At 65.1% G+C, this 18,168-nt stretch overlaps 1 protein-coding gene across 1 annotated transcript in view; it reads right to left on the reverse strand.

Annotated features, from left to right (window-relative positions):
- XAB2 (XPA binding protein 2) overlaps positions 1-18,054 on the reverse strand; it is a 202,005-nt gene extending 183,951 nt beyond the window's left edge. The window contains exons 1-11 of the mRNA XM_065654916.1: positions 17,842-18,054; positions 15,303-15,451; positions 12,142-12,265; positions 10,284-10,481; positions 8,660-8,794; positions 8,107-8,271; positions 6,281-6,425; positions 4,763-4,914; positions 3,490-3,609; positions 1,544-1,675; positions 383-514 (exon numbers count right to left, since the gene is read on the reverse strand). Of these exons, the coding sequence (XP_065510988.1) occupies positions 383-514; positions 1,544-1,675; positions 3,490-3,609; positions 4,763-4,914; positions 6,281-6,425; positions 8,107-8,271; positions 8,660-8,794; positions 10,284-10,481; positions 12,142-12,265; positions 15,303-15,451; positions 17,842-18,039 (1,650 nt within the window). The 5' untranslated portion in view covers positions 18,040-18,054. The remainder of the gene's footprint in view (positions 1-382; positions 515-1,543; positions 1,676-3,489; positions 3,610-4,762; positions 4,915-6,280; positions 6,426-8,106; positions 8,272-8,659; positions 8,795-10,283; positions 10,482-12,141; positions 12,266-15,302; positions 15,452-17,841) is intronic.
- Positions 18,055-18,168: the final 114 nt, after the last annotated feature.

The following is an 18,168-nucleotide window of genomic DNA, read 5'->3' on the forward strand; positions in this document are numbered from 1 at the left end:
GGTTGGGGACACCAGGGGGGGGTTGGGGACCCTGGGGCAGGTTTGGGGACACCAGGGGGAGGTTGGTGACCCCATGTGGGGGTTGGGGCCACCAGGGGGAGGTTGGTGACCCCGGGGCAGGTTTGGGGACACCAGGGGCAGGTTTGGGGACACCAGGTGGGGTTGGGGACCCCATGGCGGGGTTGGGGACCCCAGGGGTGGGTTGGGGACCCCATGGTGGGGTTGGGGACCCCAGGGGGAGGTTGGGGACCCCATGGGGGAGGTTGGGGACCCCATGAGGGGGTTGAGGACACCAGGGGGAGGTTGGGGACCCCACGGCGGGGTTGGGGACCCCACGGCGGGGTTGGGGACCTTGACGGGGGGTGGCGGGGCTGTGACGCACCTGGAATGTCCCCAAGCTCTCCTCCAGGTCGGCCAGCATGGCCCAGACCTTCAGGGACTTGTAGAGCCGGTTCTGGACGGGCTCCGAGGAGTCGAAGTACTCAGCGCGGCGCGCGGGCAGCGCAGTGGCTCGCTGGGGACACGGGGGACACGGGGACAACGGTGGCACCGCGACCCCCCCACCGCGGCGCCCAACTGCCCCCGTGGCCCCTGTCACCCTCTCCAAGGGGGGTGACGGGACCCAGGTTTTCCCTTAGGGGACCCGGGTGTCCCTTTAGGAGACCAAGACGTCCCCTTAGGGAACCCAGATGTCATGTCAGGGGACCCAGGTGTCACTTTAGGGGACGCAGATGTCACTTCAAGGGACCCAGGAGTCACTTTAGGGGACACAGATGTCACTTTAGGGGACGCAGACGTCCTTTTAGGGGACCCAAGTGTCCCTTTAGGGGACCAAGACGTCCCCTCAGGGGACCCAGGTGTCCTGTTAAGGGACCCAGGTGTCACTTTGGCATCCCCAGGTGTCACTTTAGGGGCCCCCAGGGGTCACTTTAGGGGCCCCCAGGTGTCCTATTAAGTGACACAGGTGTCACTTTAGGGGACCTAGATGTCACTTTGGGGAACCCAAATGTCCCCTTAGGGAACCCAAATGTCCCCTTAGGGGACCCAGGTGTCACTTCGGGAGACCCGAACATCACTTTAGGGGACCCAGATGTCACTTTAGGGGACCCAGGTGTCACTTTAGGGGACCCTGGTGCCTCTTTCAGGGGACCCAGATGTCACTTTAGGGGACCCAGATGTCACTTTGGGGGACCCAGATGTCACTTTGGGGGACCCAGATGTTCCCTTAGAGAACTCGAGATGTCACTTTAGGGCACCCAGATGTCACTTTGGCTGGCCCGGACGTCCCCTTCGTGAACCTAAACATCACTTCAGGGGACCCTGGCGTCCGGGCGTGTCCCCATTGTCCCCAGAGTCACCTCCTGTCCCCAGGAGACCCCCCCAAACCTGGGGACCCCCCCTGTCCCCACAGGATGCTCAGGGCCTCCCGTGGTGTCTCAGTTCCACCTCCCCAAACTCCCCCCGAATGCCAGGGGACCCCGGCGTCCGGCCGTGTCCCCATTGTCCCCGGGGACCTCCCCCAGATTTGGGGACCCCCCCGTACCCGCAGGATGCTCAGGGCCTCCTGGTAGTTGTGGTGTCTCAGCTCCATCTCGCCGAACTCGCACCAAACAGCCGCCAGGTCCTCGACGCGGCGGAACCGCACGCGGGTGGCCTTGGTCAGGATGGTGCGGGCCTGGGGACACCGGGGACACTCAGGGACACCGGGGACACTTGGGGGACACTGCGGGGGACAGGCAGAGCTGGGGGAAATGGAGGACAGGCAGCGTTTGGGGGGACACAGGGAGACAGTGACAGTTTGGGGGAAGTGAGGGGACACCCGGGGTTTGGGGACACAGGGGACACTCGGGGGACACAGGAGGACACTCAGGGGACAGACAGGGTTTGGGGGACACGGGGACAGTGAGAGTTTGGGGGAAATGAGGGGACACCCGGGGTTTGGGGACACAGGGGACACTGAGGGGACAGTGGGGGGACAGACAGGGTTTGGGGGACACAGGGACAGTGACAGTTTGGGGGAAATGAGGGGACACCCAGGGTTTGGGGACACGGGGGACACTCGGGGGACACAGGAGGACACTCAGGGGACAGAGAGGGTTTGGGTGACACGGGGACAGTGACAGTTTGGGGGAAATGAGGGGACACCCGGGGTTTGGGGACACAGGGGACACAGACAGGGTTTGGGGGACACGGGGACAGTGACAGTTTGGGGGAAATGAGGGGACACCCAGGGTTTGGGGACACGGGGGACACTGAGGGGACAGTGCGGGGACAGACAGGGTTTGGGGGACACGGGGACAGTGACAGTTTGGGGGAAATGAGGGGACACCCAGGGTTTGGGGACACAGGGGACACTGAAAGGACAGTGGGGAGACAGGCAGGGTTTGGGGGGACAGTCAGGGTTTGGGGACATTTTGGGGGAAATGAGGGGACACTCAGGGCTTGGGGACACAGGGGACACTCGGGGGACACAGGGGACACTCGGGGGACAGGCAGAGCTGGGGGAGACGGGGGACACCCAGGGTTTGGGGACAGGCAGGGGACAGTGTGGGGACAGGCAGGGTTTAGGGGACACAGGGGGACAGTGACACTTTGGGGGAGATGGGGGGACACCCAGGGTTTGGGGACAGCCAGGGTTTGGGGACAAAGGGGACACTCACAGGACAGTGGGGGGACTGGCAGGGTTTGGGGGACACAGGGAGACAGTGACAGTTTAGGGGAGATGAGGGGACACCCAGGGTTTGGGGACACAGGGGACACTTGGGGACGCTCAGGGTTTGGGGACACGGGAACAGTCACAGCTCGGGGAACATGAGGGGACAGTCAGGGTTTGGGGACACAGGGGACACTTGGGGTTGGAGTGTCCCAGGGGAGGGGACAGTCAGGTCCGTGTCCCCAGGAGGTGACAGGTTGGGACGTCCCTAGGAGGTGACAGTCAGGGGAGTGTCCCCAGGGAGGGGACAGTCTGGTTTGGGGTGTCCCAGGAGATGACAAGTCCAGTTTGGGGTGTCCTGGAGAGGGGACAATTGGGTTGGGGGGTGTCTCTGGGAGGTGACAGGTTGGGATGTCCCGGGGAGGTGACAGGAACCCTGAGGAGGTGACAGGTTGGGATGTCCCGAGGAGGTGACAGGAACCCTGGGGAGGTGACAGGTTGGGATGTCCCGGGAGATGACAGGAACCCTGGGGAGGTGACAGGTTGGGATGTCCCGGGGAGGTGACAGGAACCCTGGGGAGGTGACAGGAACCCTGGGGAGGTGACAGGTTGGGATGTCCCGGGGAGGTGACAGGAACCCTGGGGAGGTTACAGGAACCCTGGGGAGGTGACAGTCAGGGTTGGTGTCCCCAGGAGGGGACGGTTGAGTGGGTGTCCCCAGAGGTGACAATTAGCGTCCCCAGCAGGGGACAGTTGGTGTCCCCAGGAAGTGACAGGTGGGTGGGTGTCCCCAGAGGTGACAGTTGGTGTCCCCGGAGGTGACAGGTGCCACTCACGTCCTCCAGCTGCCCGTTGTCCTCGTAGAAGCGGGCGAAAGCCACCCAGAGCCCGTGGGGCCGGCCCGTGGCCTTCTGCGGGTCCACGGTGCGCACGGCCTCGGTGTACGTGCTGATGATCTGGGGACAGGGGACAACGGGGACACGGCAGGGACAGCGTGAGGACACCCCCTGGGCCCCCAAAGCATCGCCCCCCAGGTACACAGCCCTGGCGTACACATGCGTCCCCGCACGTCTCCCTATACTCACCCCTGTCCCCAGGTGTCCCCTATACCCACCTCGACGTCCCCGTATGTCCCCTAAAGCCACCCCGATGTCCCCAGCTGTCACCTGTACACATCCTGGTGCCCCGACGTGTCCTCCTATTCCCACCCTGTCCCCCTGTGTCCCCCCACATCCCCATACGCCCACCCTGTCCCCGTGTCCCCCTATGTCCCCATGTCCCTCAAGTTCTCCCACATCGCCCTGCACCCACCCCTGTCCCCCTGTGTCCCCCATACCCACCCTGTCCCCGTGTCCCCCTATGTCCCCATCTCCCTCATGTCCCCCCACATATCCCTCTACACCCACCCCTGTCCCCACATGTCCCCCTATACCCCCACCCAGTCCCCCTGTGTCCCCGTGTCCCCCTATACCCACCCACGTCGCCCTGTGTCCCCGTGTCCCTCCACATCCCCACCCTGTCCCCGTGTCCCCCATGTCCCCCATGTCCCCCCACATCCCCATATACCCACTCTGTCCCCGTGTCCCCCTATGTCCCCATGTCCCCCAACATCCCCCTACGCCCACCCCTGTCCCCGTGTCCCCTGTGTCCCCCCTGTCCCTATGTCCCCATGTCCCCCCACATCCCCCTACACCCAGCCCTGTCCCCATGTCCCCCATGTCCCTATGTCCCCATGTCCCCCCACATCCCCATATACCCACTCTGTCCCCGTGACCCCCTATGTCCCCATGTCCCCCCACATCCCCCTACACCCAGCCCTGTCCCCATGTCCCCTATGTCCCCCATGTCCCTATGTCCCCCCACATCCCCATATACCCACTCTGTCCCCGTGACCCCCTATGTCCCCATGTCCCCCCACATCCCCCTACACCCAGCCCTGTCCCCGTGTCCCCTGTGTCCCCCATGTCCCTATGTCCCCCTGTCCCCCCACATCCCCCTACGCCCACCCCTGTCCCCACGTGTCCCCCGACGCACACCTGCCCCCACATCCCCATCACCCCCGGGCGCTCCCCGCGTGTCCCCCGGCCCGTGTCCCCATGCTGTCCCCACCTGCTGGGGGTGGCCCTGGTAGAGCTGGACGCGCTTGTGCCACTCGTGCACGTTGTGGGGGTTCTGGCGCAGAAGGACGCTGTTGAGCAGCAGCGGCCGCCGGGACATGAGCCGCTCGAACCGCGCCAGCCGCAGCTCCAGCTCCACCTCCCCTGGGGATGGGGACACGTCAGGGGACATGGGGGAATCAGGTGACAGGGGACACATCAGGGGACATGGGGGGATGAGGGGGACCAGGGATGACCAGGATCCCCCCAGGCGCTGGGACATGAGCCGCTTGAACCGCAGCTCCAGCTCCCCTGGGGACAGGGACACATCAGGGGACACGGGGGAATCAGGGGACAGGGGACACGTCAGGGGACATGGGGGAATCAGGGGACAGGGGACACGTCAGGGGACACAGGGAAATCAGGGGACATGGGGGGATCAGAGGGACCAGGATCCCCCCAGGCACTGGGACATGAGCCGCTCAAACTGCAGCTCCAGCTCCCCTGGGGACAGGGGACACGTCAGGGGACACAGGGAACACGGGGGGATCAGGGGACACGGGGGACAGAGGGACCAGGATCCTCCCAGGCACTGGGACACGAGCCACCCGAACCGCAGCTCCAGCTCCCCTGGGGACAGGGGACACGGGTGACATGGGGGGGACACAGGGGGATCAGGGGACACATTGGGGACACAGGGGACAGGGGGGACACGGGGGGATCAGGGGACATGTGGACGCCTCGGGGACACAGCGGGGACACGGGGGGATCGGGGACATGTAGACACATCGGGGACATGGGGACAGGGGGTCTGGGGACACCTGGGGTGACCAGGATCCCGCCAGGGTACCAGGACATCAGTCGCAGCTCCAGCTGCTCTGGGGACACAGGGGACATGGGGACACATCAGGGGGGACAGGGGACACAGTGTCAGGGGACAAGGGTGGACCAGAGGGACCAGGGGACACAGGGGACAGGGGGTCTGGGGACACCCAGGGTGACCGGGATCCCTTGAGGGCGCTGAGCATCCCCTGGGGCTTGGGGACACCCAGGGTGGGGACAAGGTGACCTGGGGACACTGGGGGACAAGGTGCCACACAGGACACTGGGCATCCCCAGGGTGGGGACAGGGGGTTTGGGGACACCTGAGTGCCCCAGGTTGGGGACAGTGGGGACAGGTGACAATAGAGGGGACAAAAAAAAAAAAAAAAAAAAAGAAATCATCGCTGGTTTTTTTGGGAAACTGAGGCACAAACCCCCAAAACTCCCTGTTTTGGGGGAAACTGAGGCAGGACACCCCCAAACTCCCTGGTTTTGGGGGGTACCTGAGACACGACACCCCCAAATTCCCTGTTTTTTAAGGGAAACTGAGGCAGGACACCCCCAAACTACCTGGTTTTGGGGGGTACCTGAAACACGACACCCCCAAATTCCCTGTTTTTTAAGGGAAACTGAGGCAGGACACCCCCAAACTCCCTGTTTTTGGGGAAACTGGGGCAGGACACCCCCAATCCCCCTGTTTTGGTCTCACCGTCCTCGTCCCGGCCCAGCTCGGCCGCCGTCTCCATCCTTGCCGCGATGACGCTCTCCTCGAACTGGGCGTAGCTGTCAAACACTTGGGTGAAGTCCCGAACCGTCATCACCGTCTGCACGGCCTCCTCGTACACGTCCCGCGCCTGCGGGGACAGGGACAGCGCTGGGGACGGGGACACGGCGCTGGGGACGGGGACACGGCGCTGGGGACGGGGACACAGGGACACGGCGCTGGGGACGGGGACACAGGGACACGGCGCTGGGGACGGGGATGGGGACAGGGACACAGCGCTGGGGACAGGGACACAGCGCTGGGGACAAGGATGGGGACAGGGACACAGTATGGGGACAGGGACACAGTATGGGGACAGGGACACAGTATGGGGACAGGGACACAGCGCTGGGGACAGGGATGGGGACAGGGACACAGCGCTGGGGACAGGGACAGCGGGATGGGGACACAGCGTGGGGACGGGGACACAGCGCTGGGGACAGGGACACAGCGCTGGGGACAGGGATGGGGACAGGGACACAGCGCTGGGGACAGGGACACAGCGTGGGGACAGGGACACAGGGACAGCGGGACGGGGACACAGGGACAGCGGGACGGGGATGGGGACAGCGACAGCAGGTTGGGGACAGGGACAGTGGGTTGGGGACAGGGACAGGAGGCTGGGGACAGCAGGACGGGGGTGGGGACAGCAGGACGGGGATGGGGACAGCGACAGCGGGTTGGGGACAGCGACAGGAAGGTGGGAACAGCAGGATGGGGATGGGGACAGGGACACAGCGTGGGGACAGGGACAGGAGGCTGGGGACAGCAGAACGGGGATGGGGACAGGGACAGCGGGTTGGGGACAGGGACAGGAGGCTGGGGACAGCAGTACGGGGATGGGGACAGGGACAGCAGGTTGGGGACAGGGACAGCGGACTGGCCGGAGCTCCTGGGGTGGCTGGATCTGTGGGGACTGGGTGACACGGGGACAGAAACATGGGACCCTGGTGGCCCTGGGGTGGGGAATGGGGGCTGTTTGGGGACATGGGACAGCTGGGGTGGTGGCTTCTGGGTGACATAGGGACAGAAACCTGGGACAGTGGTGACCCTGGGCAGGTTTGGGGACAAGGGACAGTGGTTGTGGTGACCCTGGGCAGGTTTGGGGACAGGGGACAGTGACTGTGGTGGCCCTGGGGACAGAAACCTGGGACTGTGGTGGCCCTGGGAGGGTTTCGGGGTGTTAAAATGGGGTGGTTGGTGGCCCTGGGGAGGTTTGGGGACAAGGGACAGTGGTTGTGGTGACCCCGGGCAGGTTTGGGGACAGGGGTGGCGGTGGCTCCTGGGTGACACAGGGGCAAAAACCTGGGACCGTGGTGGCCCTGGCGTGGTTTGGGGGGTGGAACTGGGGTTGTTGGTGGCCCTGGGGGACAAAAATATGGGACCATGGTGGCCCTGGCGTGGTTTGGGGGGTGGAACTGGGGTTGTTGGTGGCCCTGGGGGACAAAAATATGGGACCGTGGTGGCCCTGGCGTGGTTTGGGGACAGGAGACTGTGACTGTGGTGACCCTGGGGAGGTCTGGGGACAGGAGACAATGACTGTGGTGGCCCTGGTGGGGTTTGGGGACAGGAGACGGTGACTGTGGTGGCCCTGGGGAGGTTTGGGGACAGGAGACAATGACTGTGGTGCCCCTGGGGAGGTTTGGGGACAGCACCCTGGGCCCGCGGTGGCCCTGGGGAGGTTTTAGGGTGCGGAACCGGGGTTGTTGGTGGCCCTGGGGGACAGGGGGGTGGCGGCGGGTGGCACGTGATGGCAGCTGGGGACACGTCACCTTCTCGAAGTGGCCGCTGCGGATGTAGCAGTCGGCCAGGGCCCCCCAGAGCCGGCCCAGCTGGTCCGTGAAGCGCGTGAGCCCCCCCCGGATGATGGAGCCGGCGTCCAGCGAGCGGATCCGCTCGGGGTGCTGGGACAGCAGGTCACACAGCTCCTGCCACAGCTGGGGACAGGGACAGCGTCACCATGGGTCACCTGGAACCCCCCAACCCCGCCCCGAGACCCCCAGGGACCCTCAGACCCCCAACATCCCCTCGGGGTGCTGGGACAGCAGGTCACACAGCTCCTGCCACAGCTGGGGACACGCAGAGGGGACAGTGTCACCAGGGGTCACCTGGAATCCCCCAGGGACACCCAGAGCCCTCCAGCACCCATAGGAACCCCTGACACCCATAGGAACCCCTGACACCCACTGCAGGTGCTGGGATGGCAGGTCACACAGCTCCCGCCACAGCTGGGGACACACAGAGGGGACAGTGTCACCAGGGGTCACCCAGCGCCCCCTGGGGACACCCAGAAGCCCCCCCCCCAGCACCCATGGGTGCCCGTACCTGGTAGTTGGATTTCCCCTCGCGGGACACGAACCGCTCGTCGTTCACCAGCCGGGCCAGACGCTGCGCGGCCTCGTCCAGGCGCCCCACGGACACCAGGTACCCCACGTACTGCTCGGCGCCCTCGGGGCACAGCTGGGGACAGGGACAGTGTCACCAGGGTCACCAGGGTCCCCTCCCACAGCCTCAACCTCCCCCAGCATCCCCTCGGTCCCACCTGTCCCCAACATCAACAGTGTCACTCGTCCAGGTGCCCCACGGACACCAGGTACCCCACGTACTGCTCGGCGCCCTCGGGGCACAGCTGGGGACACTGCGGTGACACCAGTGTCACCAACGTCCCCCCGTCCCCTCTTACAGTCCCAGTGTTCCCAACATCCCCTCCCACGTCACCTCCGTCTCTTCTGTCTCTGTCCTGTGTCACCTCAGCCCCTCTCCACGTGTCCCCCAGCTCTGTCCCTGTCCCACGTCACTTCTGTCCCTGTCCCGTGTCACCTGTCCCTGCCCCATGTTCCCTCAGTCTCTGCTCTGTGTCACCTCTGTCCCTGCTCCATGTCCCCTCTGGCCCTGCCCTGTGTCCCCTCTGTCTCTGCCCTGTGTCCCCTCTGTCCCTGACTCCATGTCACCTGTGCCACTGCTCTCTGCTCCATGTCCCCTCTGTCCCCGCCCCGTGTCACCTCGATCCCTGCTCCGTGTCCCCTCGATCCCTGCTCCATGTCACCTGTGCCACTGCTCTCTGCTCCATGTCCCCTCTGTCCCCGCCCTGTGTCCCCTCAGTCCCTGCTCCATGTCACCCGTGCCACTGCTCTCTGCTCCATGTCCCCTCTGTCCCTGCCCCGTGTCCCCTCATTCCCTGCTCCATGTCACCTGTGCCACTGCTCTCTGCTCCATGTCGCCTCTGTCCCTCTCCCCATGTTCTACACCCTGTCCCTGTCCCCTCTGCCCTGTCCTTGTCACCTCTGCTCTGTGTCACCTCAGTTCTTGTTTCATGTCATCTCTGTCCCATCCCTACCTTGTGTCTTCTCTGTCTCTCAGTGTCCACCATATGTCATTTCTGTCCCTTGTCACTGCCCTGTGTCCTCTCTGTCCCTGCCCTGTGTCCCCTCTGTCCCGTGTCTCTGGTCTACTGCTGTTTCCTCCATGTCCCCTCTGTCCCTGCTCCATGCCACCTGTGCCACTGCTCTCTGCTCCATGTCCCCTCTGTCCCCACCCTGTGTCCCCTCTGTCCCTTCCCCGTGTCCCCTCATTCCCTGCTCCATGTCACCCGTGCCACTGCTCTCTGCTCCATGTCCCCTCTGTCCCCGCCCCGTGTCCCCTCATTCCCTGCCCCGTGTCCCCTCTGTCCCTGCTCCATGTCACCCGTGCCACTGCTCTCTGCTCCATGTCCCCTCAGTCCCTGCCCCGTGTCCCCTCATTCCCTGCTCCATGCCACCTGTGCCACTGCTCTCTGCTCCGTGTCCCCTCTGTCCCTGCCCTGTGTCCCCTCTGTCCCTTCCCCGTGTCCCCTCAGTCCCTGCTCCATGTCACCTGTGCCACTGCTCTCTGCTCCATGTCCCCTCTGTCCCCGCCCTGTGTCCCCTCAGTCCCACCCCCATTGTCCCCGTTGTCCCCGTGTCCCCGTCACCTTGAGGTATCTGCGGAAGACGCGCAGGGCGGTCTCGGGCAGGGGGTGGCTGCGCACGAAGCTGAGGAACGGCGGCCAGAGCCGGTGGTGCTGGGTGACCGGCAGCGCCCGCAGCGCCCGGTCGAACGTGCGGCGGGTGCGCGTCACCCGGCCCTGGGACACCAGGAACTGGCAGTAATCCAGCCAGATCCGCGGCATCTGGGGACAAGGGACAGTGACACCAGTGTCACCAGTGTCACCAGTGTCACCCGGCCCTGGGACACCAGGAACTGGCAGTAATCCAGCCAGATCCGCGGCATCTGGGGACAAGGGACAGTGACACCAGTGTCACCAGTGTCACCCAGCCAGATCCGCGGCATCTGGGGACAAGGGACAGTGTCACCAGTGACACCAGTGTCACCCAGCCATAGGACACCAGGACTGGCAGTAATCCAGCCAGATCCGCGGCATCTGGGGACAAGGGACAGTGACACCAGTGTCACCAGTGTCACCCAGCCCTGGGACACCAGGAACTGGCAGCGAGCCAGCCAGATCCGCGGCATCTGGGGACAAGGGACAGTGACACGAGTGACACCAGTGTCACCCAGCCCTGGGACACCAGGAACTGGCAGCGATCCAGCCAGATCCGCGGCATCTGGGGACAAGGGACAGTGACACCAGTAACACCAGTGTCACCCAGCCCTGGGACACCAGGAACTGGCAGTAATCCAGCCAGATCCACGGCATCTGGGGACAAGGGACAGTGACACCAGTGTCACCAGTGTCACCCAGCCGTAGGACACCAGGACTGGCAGTGAGCCAGCCAGATCCGCGGCATCTGGGGACAGTGACACACGGGACAGTGACAGCAGTGTCACCCAGTGATCCAGCCAGATCCGCGGCATCTGGGGACAGTTATGGGGCTGGGGATGAGTTATGAGTCTGTGGGGTGAAATATGGGGCTGGGGAGCAGCTGTGGGGCACCTGTGGGGACAGTGACGCATCGGTGTCACCTGGCCCTGTGCCACCAAGAACATACAGTGCTACAAACAGATCCACAGCATCTGGGGACAAGGGACAGTTATGGGGCTGGGGAAACAGATATGGGGCTGGGGTGGTCACTGGGGGGTCAGTTATGGGGCTGGGGGGACAGTGACATGTCAGGGGGACAGTGACGCGTCGGTGTCACCCGGCTCTGCGCCACAAGCACCTGGCAATGGCGCAGCCAGACCCACAGCATCTGGGGACGCTGTGGGGCTGGGGGGGGACTTATGGGGCTGAGGAGGACTTGGGGGGGAGATGTGGGGCTGGGAGAGGTAATACAAGGCAAGTTGTGGGGCTGAGGAGGAGCTGTGGGGCTGGGGAGGGGCAGTTGTGGGGGGGAATATGGGGCTGGGGGGGTTGGAGGGCAATTGTGGGGCTGGGGGGTTGTGGGGCAGCTGTGGGGGCAGTTGTGGGGCTCCGTGTCCCCCAGTGTCCCCCTGTCCCCTCCAGCCCTCCCGGCCGTGTCCCCACGTCCCCTCCTCCCGCCCCCCGTGTCCCCCAATGTCCCCCTGTGTCCCCATGTCCCCCAATGTCCCCAGTGTCCCCCTCTCCCCTCCAGCCCTCCCGGCCGTGTCCCCACGTCCCCTCCTCCCGCCCCCCGTGTCCCCCAATGTCCCCCTGTGTCCCCCTGTCCCCAATGTCCGCAGTCTCCCCCTGTCCCCTCCAGCCCTCCCGGCTGTGTCCCCACGTCCCCTCCTCCCGCCCCCCGTGTCCCCCAATGTCCCCATGTCCCCCCAATGTCCGCAGTCTCCCCCTGTCCCCTCCAGCCCTCCCGGCTGTGTCCCCACGTCCCCTCCTCCCGCCCCCCGTGTCCCCCTGTCCCCAATGTCCCCACCTTGTGCATGAACACGAGTGCCCTCTCGTGGACGGCGTTGGCCTCTTCGAACGCGGGGTCCGTGGGGCAGCGACCTTTGACCTGGAGCCGCCGCAGCCGCAGGTACCGGTACCACAGCTTGTAACTGGGGACACCGGTGTCACCGTCACCTCCTGACACCCCACATCGCCCCCCGGCACCTCCCGCGGCCGCAGGTACCGGTACCACAGCTTGTAACTGGGGACACCGGTGTCACCGTCACCTCCTGACACCCCACATCGCCCCCCGGCACCTCCCGCAGCCGCAGGTACCGGTACCACAGCTTGTAACTGGGGACACCGGTGTCACCGTCACCTCCTGACACCCCACATCACCCCCCGGCACCTCCCACAGCCGCAGGTACCGGTACCACAGCTTGTAACTGGGGACACCGGTGTTACCGTCACCTCCTGTCACCCCACATCACCTCCCGCAGCCGCAGGTACCGGTACCACAGCTTGGAACTGGGGACGCTGGTGTCACCGTCACCTGTCACCTCCTGTCACCTCCCACAGCCGCAGGTACCGGTACCACAGCTTGGAACTGGGGACACCAGTGTCACCTGTCACCTCCTGTCACCTCCCACAGCCGCAGGTACCGGTACCACAGCTTGGAACTGGGGACACCGGTGTCACCGTCACCTGCTGTCACCTTCCACAGCCGCAGATACCAGTACCAGAGCTTGTAACTGGGGACACTAGTGTCACTGTCACCCCTGTCACCCCACATCACCCCCCGGCACCTCCCACAGCCGCAGGTACCGGTACCACAGCTTGGAACTGGGGACACCAGTGTCACCTGTCACCTCCTGTCACCTCCCACAGCCGCAGGTACCGGTACCACAGCTTGGAACTGGGGACACCGGTGTCACCGTCACCTGCTGTCACCTTCCACAGCCGCAGGTACCGGTACCACAGCTTGTAACTGGGGACACCGGTGTCACCGTCACCTCCTGTCACCTTCCACAGCTGCAGGTACCGGTACCACAGCTTGGAACTGGGGACACCGGTGTCACCGTCACCTGCTGTCACCTTCCACAGCCGCAGGTACCAGTACCACAGCTTGGAACTGGGGACACCAGTGTCACCGTCACCTGCTGTCACCTTCCACAGCCGCAGATACCAGTACCAGAGCTTGTAACTGGGGACACTAGTGTCACTGTCACCCCTGTCACCCCACATCACCCCCCGGCACCTCCCACAGCCGCAGGTACCGGTACCACAGCTTGGAACTGGGGACACCAGTGTCACCGTCACCTCCTGTCACCGTGAGGGGTCCCTAGACGTCCCTGTCACCCCTCACCTCCCAGGAGGGGACCCAGAAGGTCTTTGTCACCCATGAGGAGACCCCGGATGTCCCTGTCACCCCCTCACCCCCCAATCCCTGTGATCTCTGTCACCTCGCAGTAACTGTCTCCCTACAGTGTCACCCTACGGTGTCCCCCCATGTCCCCATGGTCCCTGTCCCCCTACAGTCCCTGTCCCCCGCAGTGTCCCCTCATGTCCCCATGGTCCCCACTGTCCCTGTCCACCCCAGTGTCCCCCAGTCACTGTCCCTTTACAATGTCCCCCCATGTCCCCGTCCCCTTGCAGCCCCTGTCCCCGCACTGTCCCCACGTCCCTGTTCCCTCCCTGGTGTCCCCATGGTCCTTGTCCCTGACTGGTGTCCCCAGTGTCTCCCTTGTCCCTGTCCCAGTGTCAGCGTGTCCCTGCAGTCCCTGTCACCCGCGATGTCCCCCCATGTCCCTATGGTCCTTGTCCCCTTGCGGTCCCTCTGCGTCCCTGTTCCACCAGTGTCCCTGTCACCTCTTGATGTCCCCAGTGTCCCCAATGTCACCTGCCAGGCAGCTGCCGCAGGGCCCTCTGGTAGAACTGTCCCTGTCCCCTTGGTGTCCCCAGCGCCCCTGTCCCCCAGGGTGTCCCCGATGTCCCATAGTCCCCAATGTCCCCGTGTCCCCAGTGTCATCTGCTGGGCATCTGCCGCAGGGCCCTCTGGTAGAGCTGTCCCTGTCCCCCTAATGTCCCCATGTCCCTACTGTCCCCCTGCAGTGCCCCTGTCCCCAGAGTGTCCCCCATGTCCCCAGTGTCACCTGTCACTTGCCAGGCAGCTGCCGCAGGGCCCTCTTGTAGAGAGGTCCCTGTCCTCCCGATGTCCCCAATGTCCTTGCTGTCCCCTGTCCCTCTGCAGTCTCCCTGTCCCCTCAATGTCCCTGCAGTGTCCCCAATGCCCCCATGTCCCTGTCACCTGCCAGGCAGCTGCCGCAGGGCCCTCTCATAGAGCTGCCCCTGCCCCCTTGATGTCCCCAATGTCCCCATGTCCCTGCTGTCCCCCTGCAGTGCCCATGTCCCCCAGGTGTCGCCAGTGTCCCCAGTGTCACCCATCGGGCAGCTGACACAGGGTCCTCTTGTAGAGATGTCCCTGTCCCCCTGGTGTCCCCAACGTCCCTGCTGTCCCGTGTCCCCCTGCAGTCTCCCTGTCCCCCTAATGTCCCCATGCCCCTGCTGTTCCCTGTCCCCTTGGTACCCCCAATGTCCCCGTGTCCCTGTCACCTGCCGGGCACCTGTCGCAGGGCTCTCTTGTAGAGCTGTCCCTGTCCCCTCAATGTCTCCATGCCCCTCCTGTCCCCTGTCCCCCCGGTGTCCCCAATGTCCCCACGTCCCTGTCACCTGCCAGGCAGCTGCCGCAGGGCCCTCTCATAGAGCTGCCCCTGCCCCCTTGATGTCCCCAATGTCCCCATGTCCCTGCTGTCCCCCTGCAGTGCCCATATCCCCCAGGTGTCGCCAGTGTCCCCAGTGTCACGCATCGGGCAGCTGACACAGGGCCCTCTTGTAGAGATGTCCCTGTCCCCCTGGTGTCCCCAACGTCCCCGCTGTCCCGTGTCCCCCTGCAGTCTCCCTGTCCCCCTGGTGTCCCCAACGTCCCCGCTGTCCCGTGTCCCCCTGCAGTCTCCCTGTCCCCCTAATGTCCCCATGCCCCTGCTGTCCCCTGTCCCCTTGGTATCCCCAATGTCCCCGTGTCCCTGTCACCTGCCGGGCACCTGTCGCAGGGCTCTCTTGTAGAGCTGTCCCTGTCCCCTCAACGTCTCCATGCCCCTCCTGTCCCCTGTCCCCCTGGTGTCCCCAATGTCCCCATGTCCCTGTCACCTGCCGGGCAGCTGCCGCAGGGCCCTCTCGTAGAGCAGGTTCAGCCGGTGCCGCGGCCCCGTCCCCCGGGCCTGCGCGTAGCGGAGCCAACAGCGCACGGAGAAGGGGTTGCGGAGCAGCTCCTCCTCGTGGGGAACCTCCTCCTCCTCCTGGAGACACGGGGACAACGGGGACACCGTCAGGGGACGGGGGGAGCAGGGACACTGACAGGGGGCAGCTGGAACGGGGACACGAGCAGCCAGGACGAGGGGGGGTGCGGGGGGACAACGGGGACAGGGAACACAGCAGCTCGTCCTCCTGGGGAACCCTCTCCTCCTCCTGGGGACATCAGGGGACAGTGGGGACATCAGGGGACACGGGGACATTGTCAGGGATCAGCTAGAACGGGGACAGGGGGACATAAAACAAAGGAAAAAGGGGAGTGACAATAGGGGGTGACAGGGACAGAGAACGGGGGTGATAGGGAGCGCAGCAGCTGCTCCTGGGGACATGGGGACAATGGGGGACAACGGGGAACATGGTGAGGGGACAGGGACATGGGGAGCAAGAACAAGGAGGAAAGGAGACGGGGAGTGGGGGGTGACAGGGACAGAGAACAGGGGGTGACAAGGACAGGGAACGCAGCATCTGCTCTTCGCGTGGCAACTCCTGCTCCTGGGGACATGGGGACAGTGGGGACACTGTCAGGGGACAGCAGGAACATGGACACAAAGCACGTCATCAGGGGACAGGCACAGGGAGCCAGAACAAGGGGGAAAGGGGACAGAGAACAAGAGTGACAGGGACAGACAGCACAGCAGCTTCTCCTCGTGAGGGACCCCCTGCTCCTGGGGACACAGGGACAGTGGGGACATCGCCAGGAGACGGAGACAGTGGGGACATAGAAAGAGAGAATGACAGGAAAAGGGGATCAAGAACAGAGGTGACAGGGAGCACGGCAGCTGCTCATGCGGCACCTCCTGCTCCTGGGGACATGGGGACAGTGGGGACAATGGGGACATGGTGAGGGGACAGGGGAACAACACACAACCAGGACAAGACGGGACATGGAGTGAGAGTGATGGTGACAGGGACAGAGAACGAGGGTGACAGGGAGAGCCGGGGACAGGGCTGACAGGGACAAGCAGGGACAGGGAGAGGTGACAAGGGGACAGGGAGCAGATGCGAGGGGGGACAGGGACATGGGACAGTGGGGACAGGGACTGACGGGGGGTTGGGGACACGGGACAGTGGGGACAGGGACTGACGAGGGGTTGGGGACACGGGACAGTGGGGACAGGGACTGACGAGGGGTTGGGGACATGGGACAGTGGGGACAAGGAGTGAGGGGACACGGGGATGAAAACGAGAGGAGACGGGGAGTAAGGATGGGGGTGACAGGGACAAGAGACCATGAGGACGGGGTGGGGAGATGGGGACACGGGGACAGGAACAAGGACATGGGGACGCACAAACGTGGCCGTGGGAGGGGACGGGGACTTGAGAGAGAACCCAGGGACACGGAGGTGGGAGGGGACCGAGATGTGGGGGGACAGGGAGGGGACAGGGACATGGAGAGGACGGGCATGGGGACAGGGATGGGGACAGGCATGGGGCTGAACGGAGGGACATGGAGAGGATGGGCATGGGGACGGGCATGGGGCTGAACGGAGGGACATGGAGAGGATGGGCATGGGGACGGGCATGGGGCTGAACGGAGGGAGATGGAGAGGACGGGGATGGGGACAGGGATGGGGACAGGGATGGGGCTGAACGGAGGGACAGAGATAGGACAGGCATGGGGACGGGGATGGGGACGGGGATGGGGACGGGGATGGGGACGGGGATGGGGACGGGGCTGAACGGAGGGACAGGGAGAGGACGGGCACGGGGATGGGCATGGGGACGGGCATGGGGCTGAACGGAGGAACAGGGAGAGGACAGGGACGGGCACGGGGACGGGCATGGGGCTGAACGGAGGAACAGGGAGAGGACGGGCACGGGGACGGGCATGGGGCTGAACGGAGGGACAGGGAGAGGACGGGCACGGGGACGGGCACGGGGCTGAACGGAGGAACAGGGAGAGGACGGGCACGGGGACGGGCACGGGGACGGGCATGGGGCTGAACGGAGGAACAGGGAGAGGACGGGCACGGGGACGGGCATGGGGCTGAACGGAGGGACAGGGAGAGGACAGGCACAGGGACGGGCATGGGGACGAGGCTGAACGGAGGGACATGGATAGCACGGGCACGGGCACAGGGAGGGGGACAGGGAGGGGGCTGAACAGAGGGAAATGGAGAGGACGGGCATGGGGACAGGCATGGGGACAGGCATGGGGCTGAACGGAGGGACAGGGATGGGGACAGGGATGGGGACAGGGATGGGGACAGGGATGGGGACAGGGATGGGGACAGGGATGGGGCTGAACGGAGGGACAGGCATGGGGACAGGCATGGGGACAGGCATGGGGACAGGCATGGGGACAGGCATGGGGCTGAACGGAGGCACAGAGACACAGCTACAAATGCGGGGACGCGGGCCCGGGTCCCCCGCTCACAAAGCTCAGCTCGGGCCGCTCCGGCTCCGCCTCCATCTCCACTCCAGGCCCCGGCTCCGGCCCAGGGGCCGCTCCCGGCTCCGGCTCCATCTCCAGCTCCAGCTCCATCTCCGGTTCCATCCCCGGCTCCATCCCCGGCTCCATCCCCGGCTCGGCTCCAGGCCCCGGCGGCGCCGCCACCTCCGCCGCGTCCGCCATGCTCTCCCGCCCCGCCACCACTTCCGGCGGGCCGCGATGACGCCACTTCCGCCCTCCCTTCGCCCTCCCTTCGCCCTCCCGCCCAACTCTCATTGGCCGGCGCCTCAGAGCCTCGCCCCGCCGCCCCTC

This window comes from Caloenas nicobarica, chromosome 36 (assembly GCF_036013445.1).
Source record: "Caloenas nicobarica isolate bCalNic1 chromosome 36, bCalNic1.hap1, whole genome shotgun sequence".
Taxonomy (NCBI): Eukaryota; Metazoa; Chordata; class Aves; order Columbiformes; family Columbidae; genus Caloenas; species Caloenas nicobarica.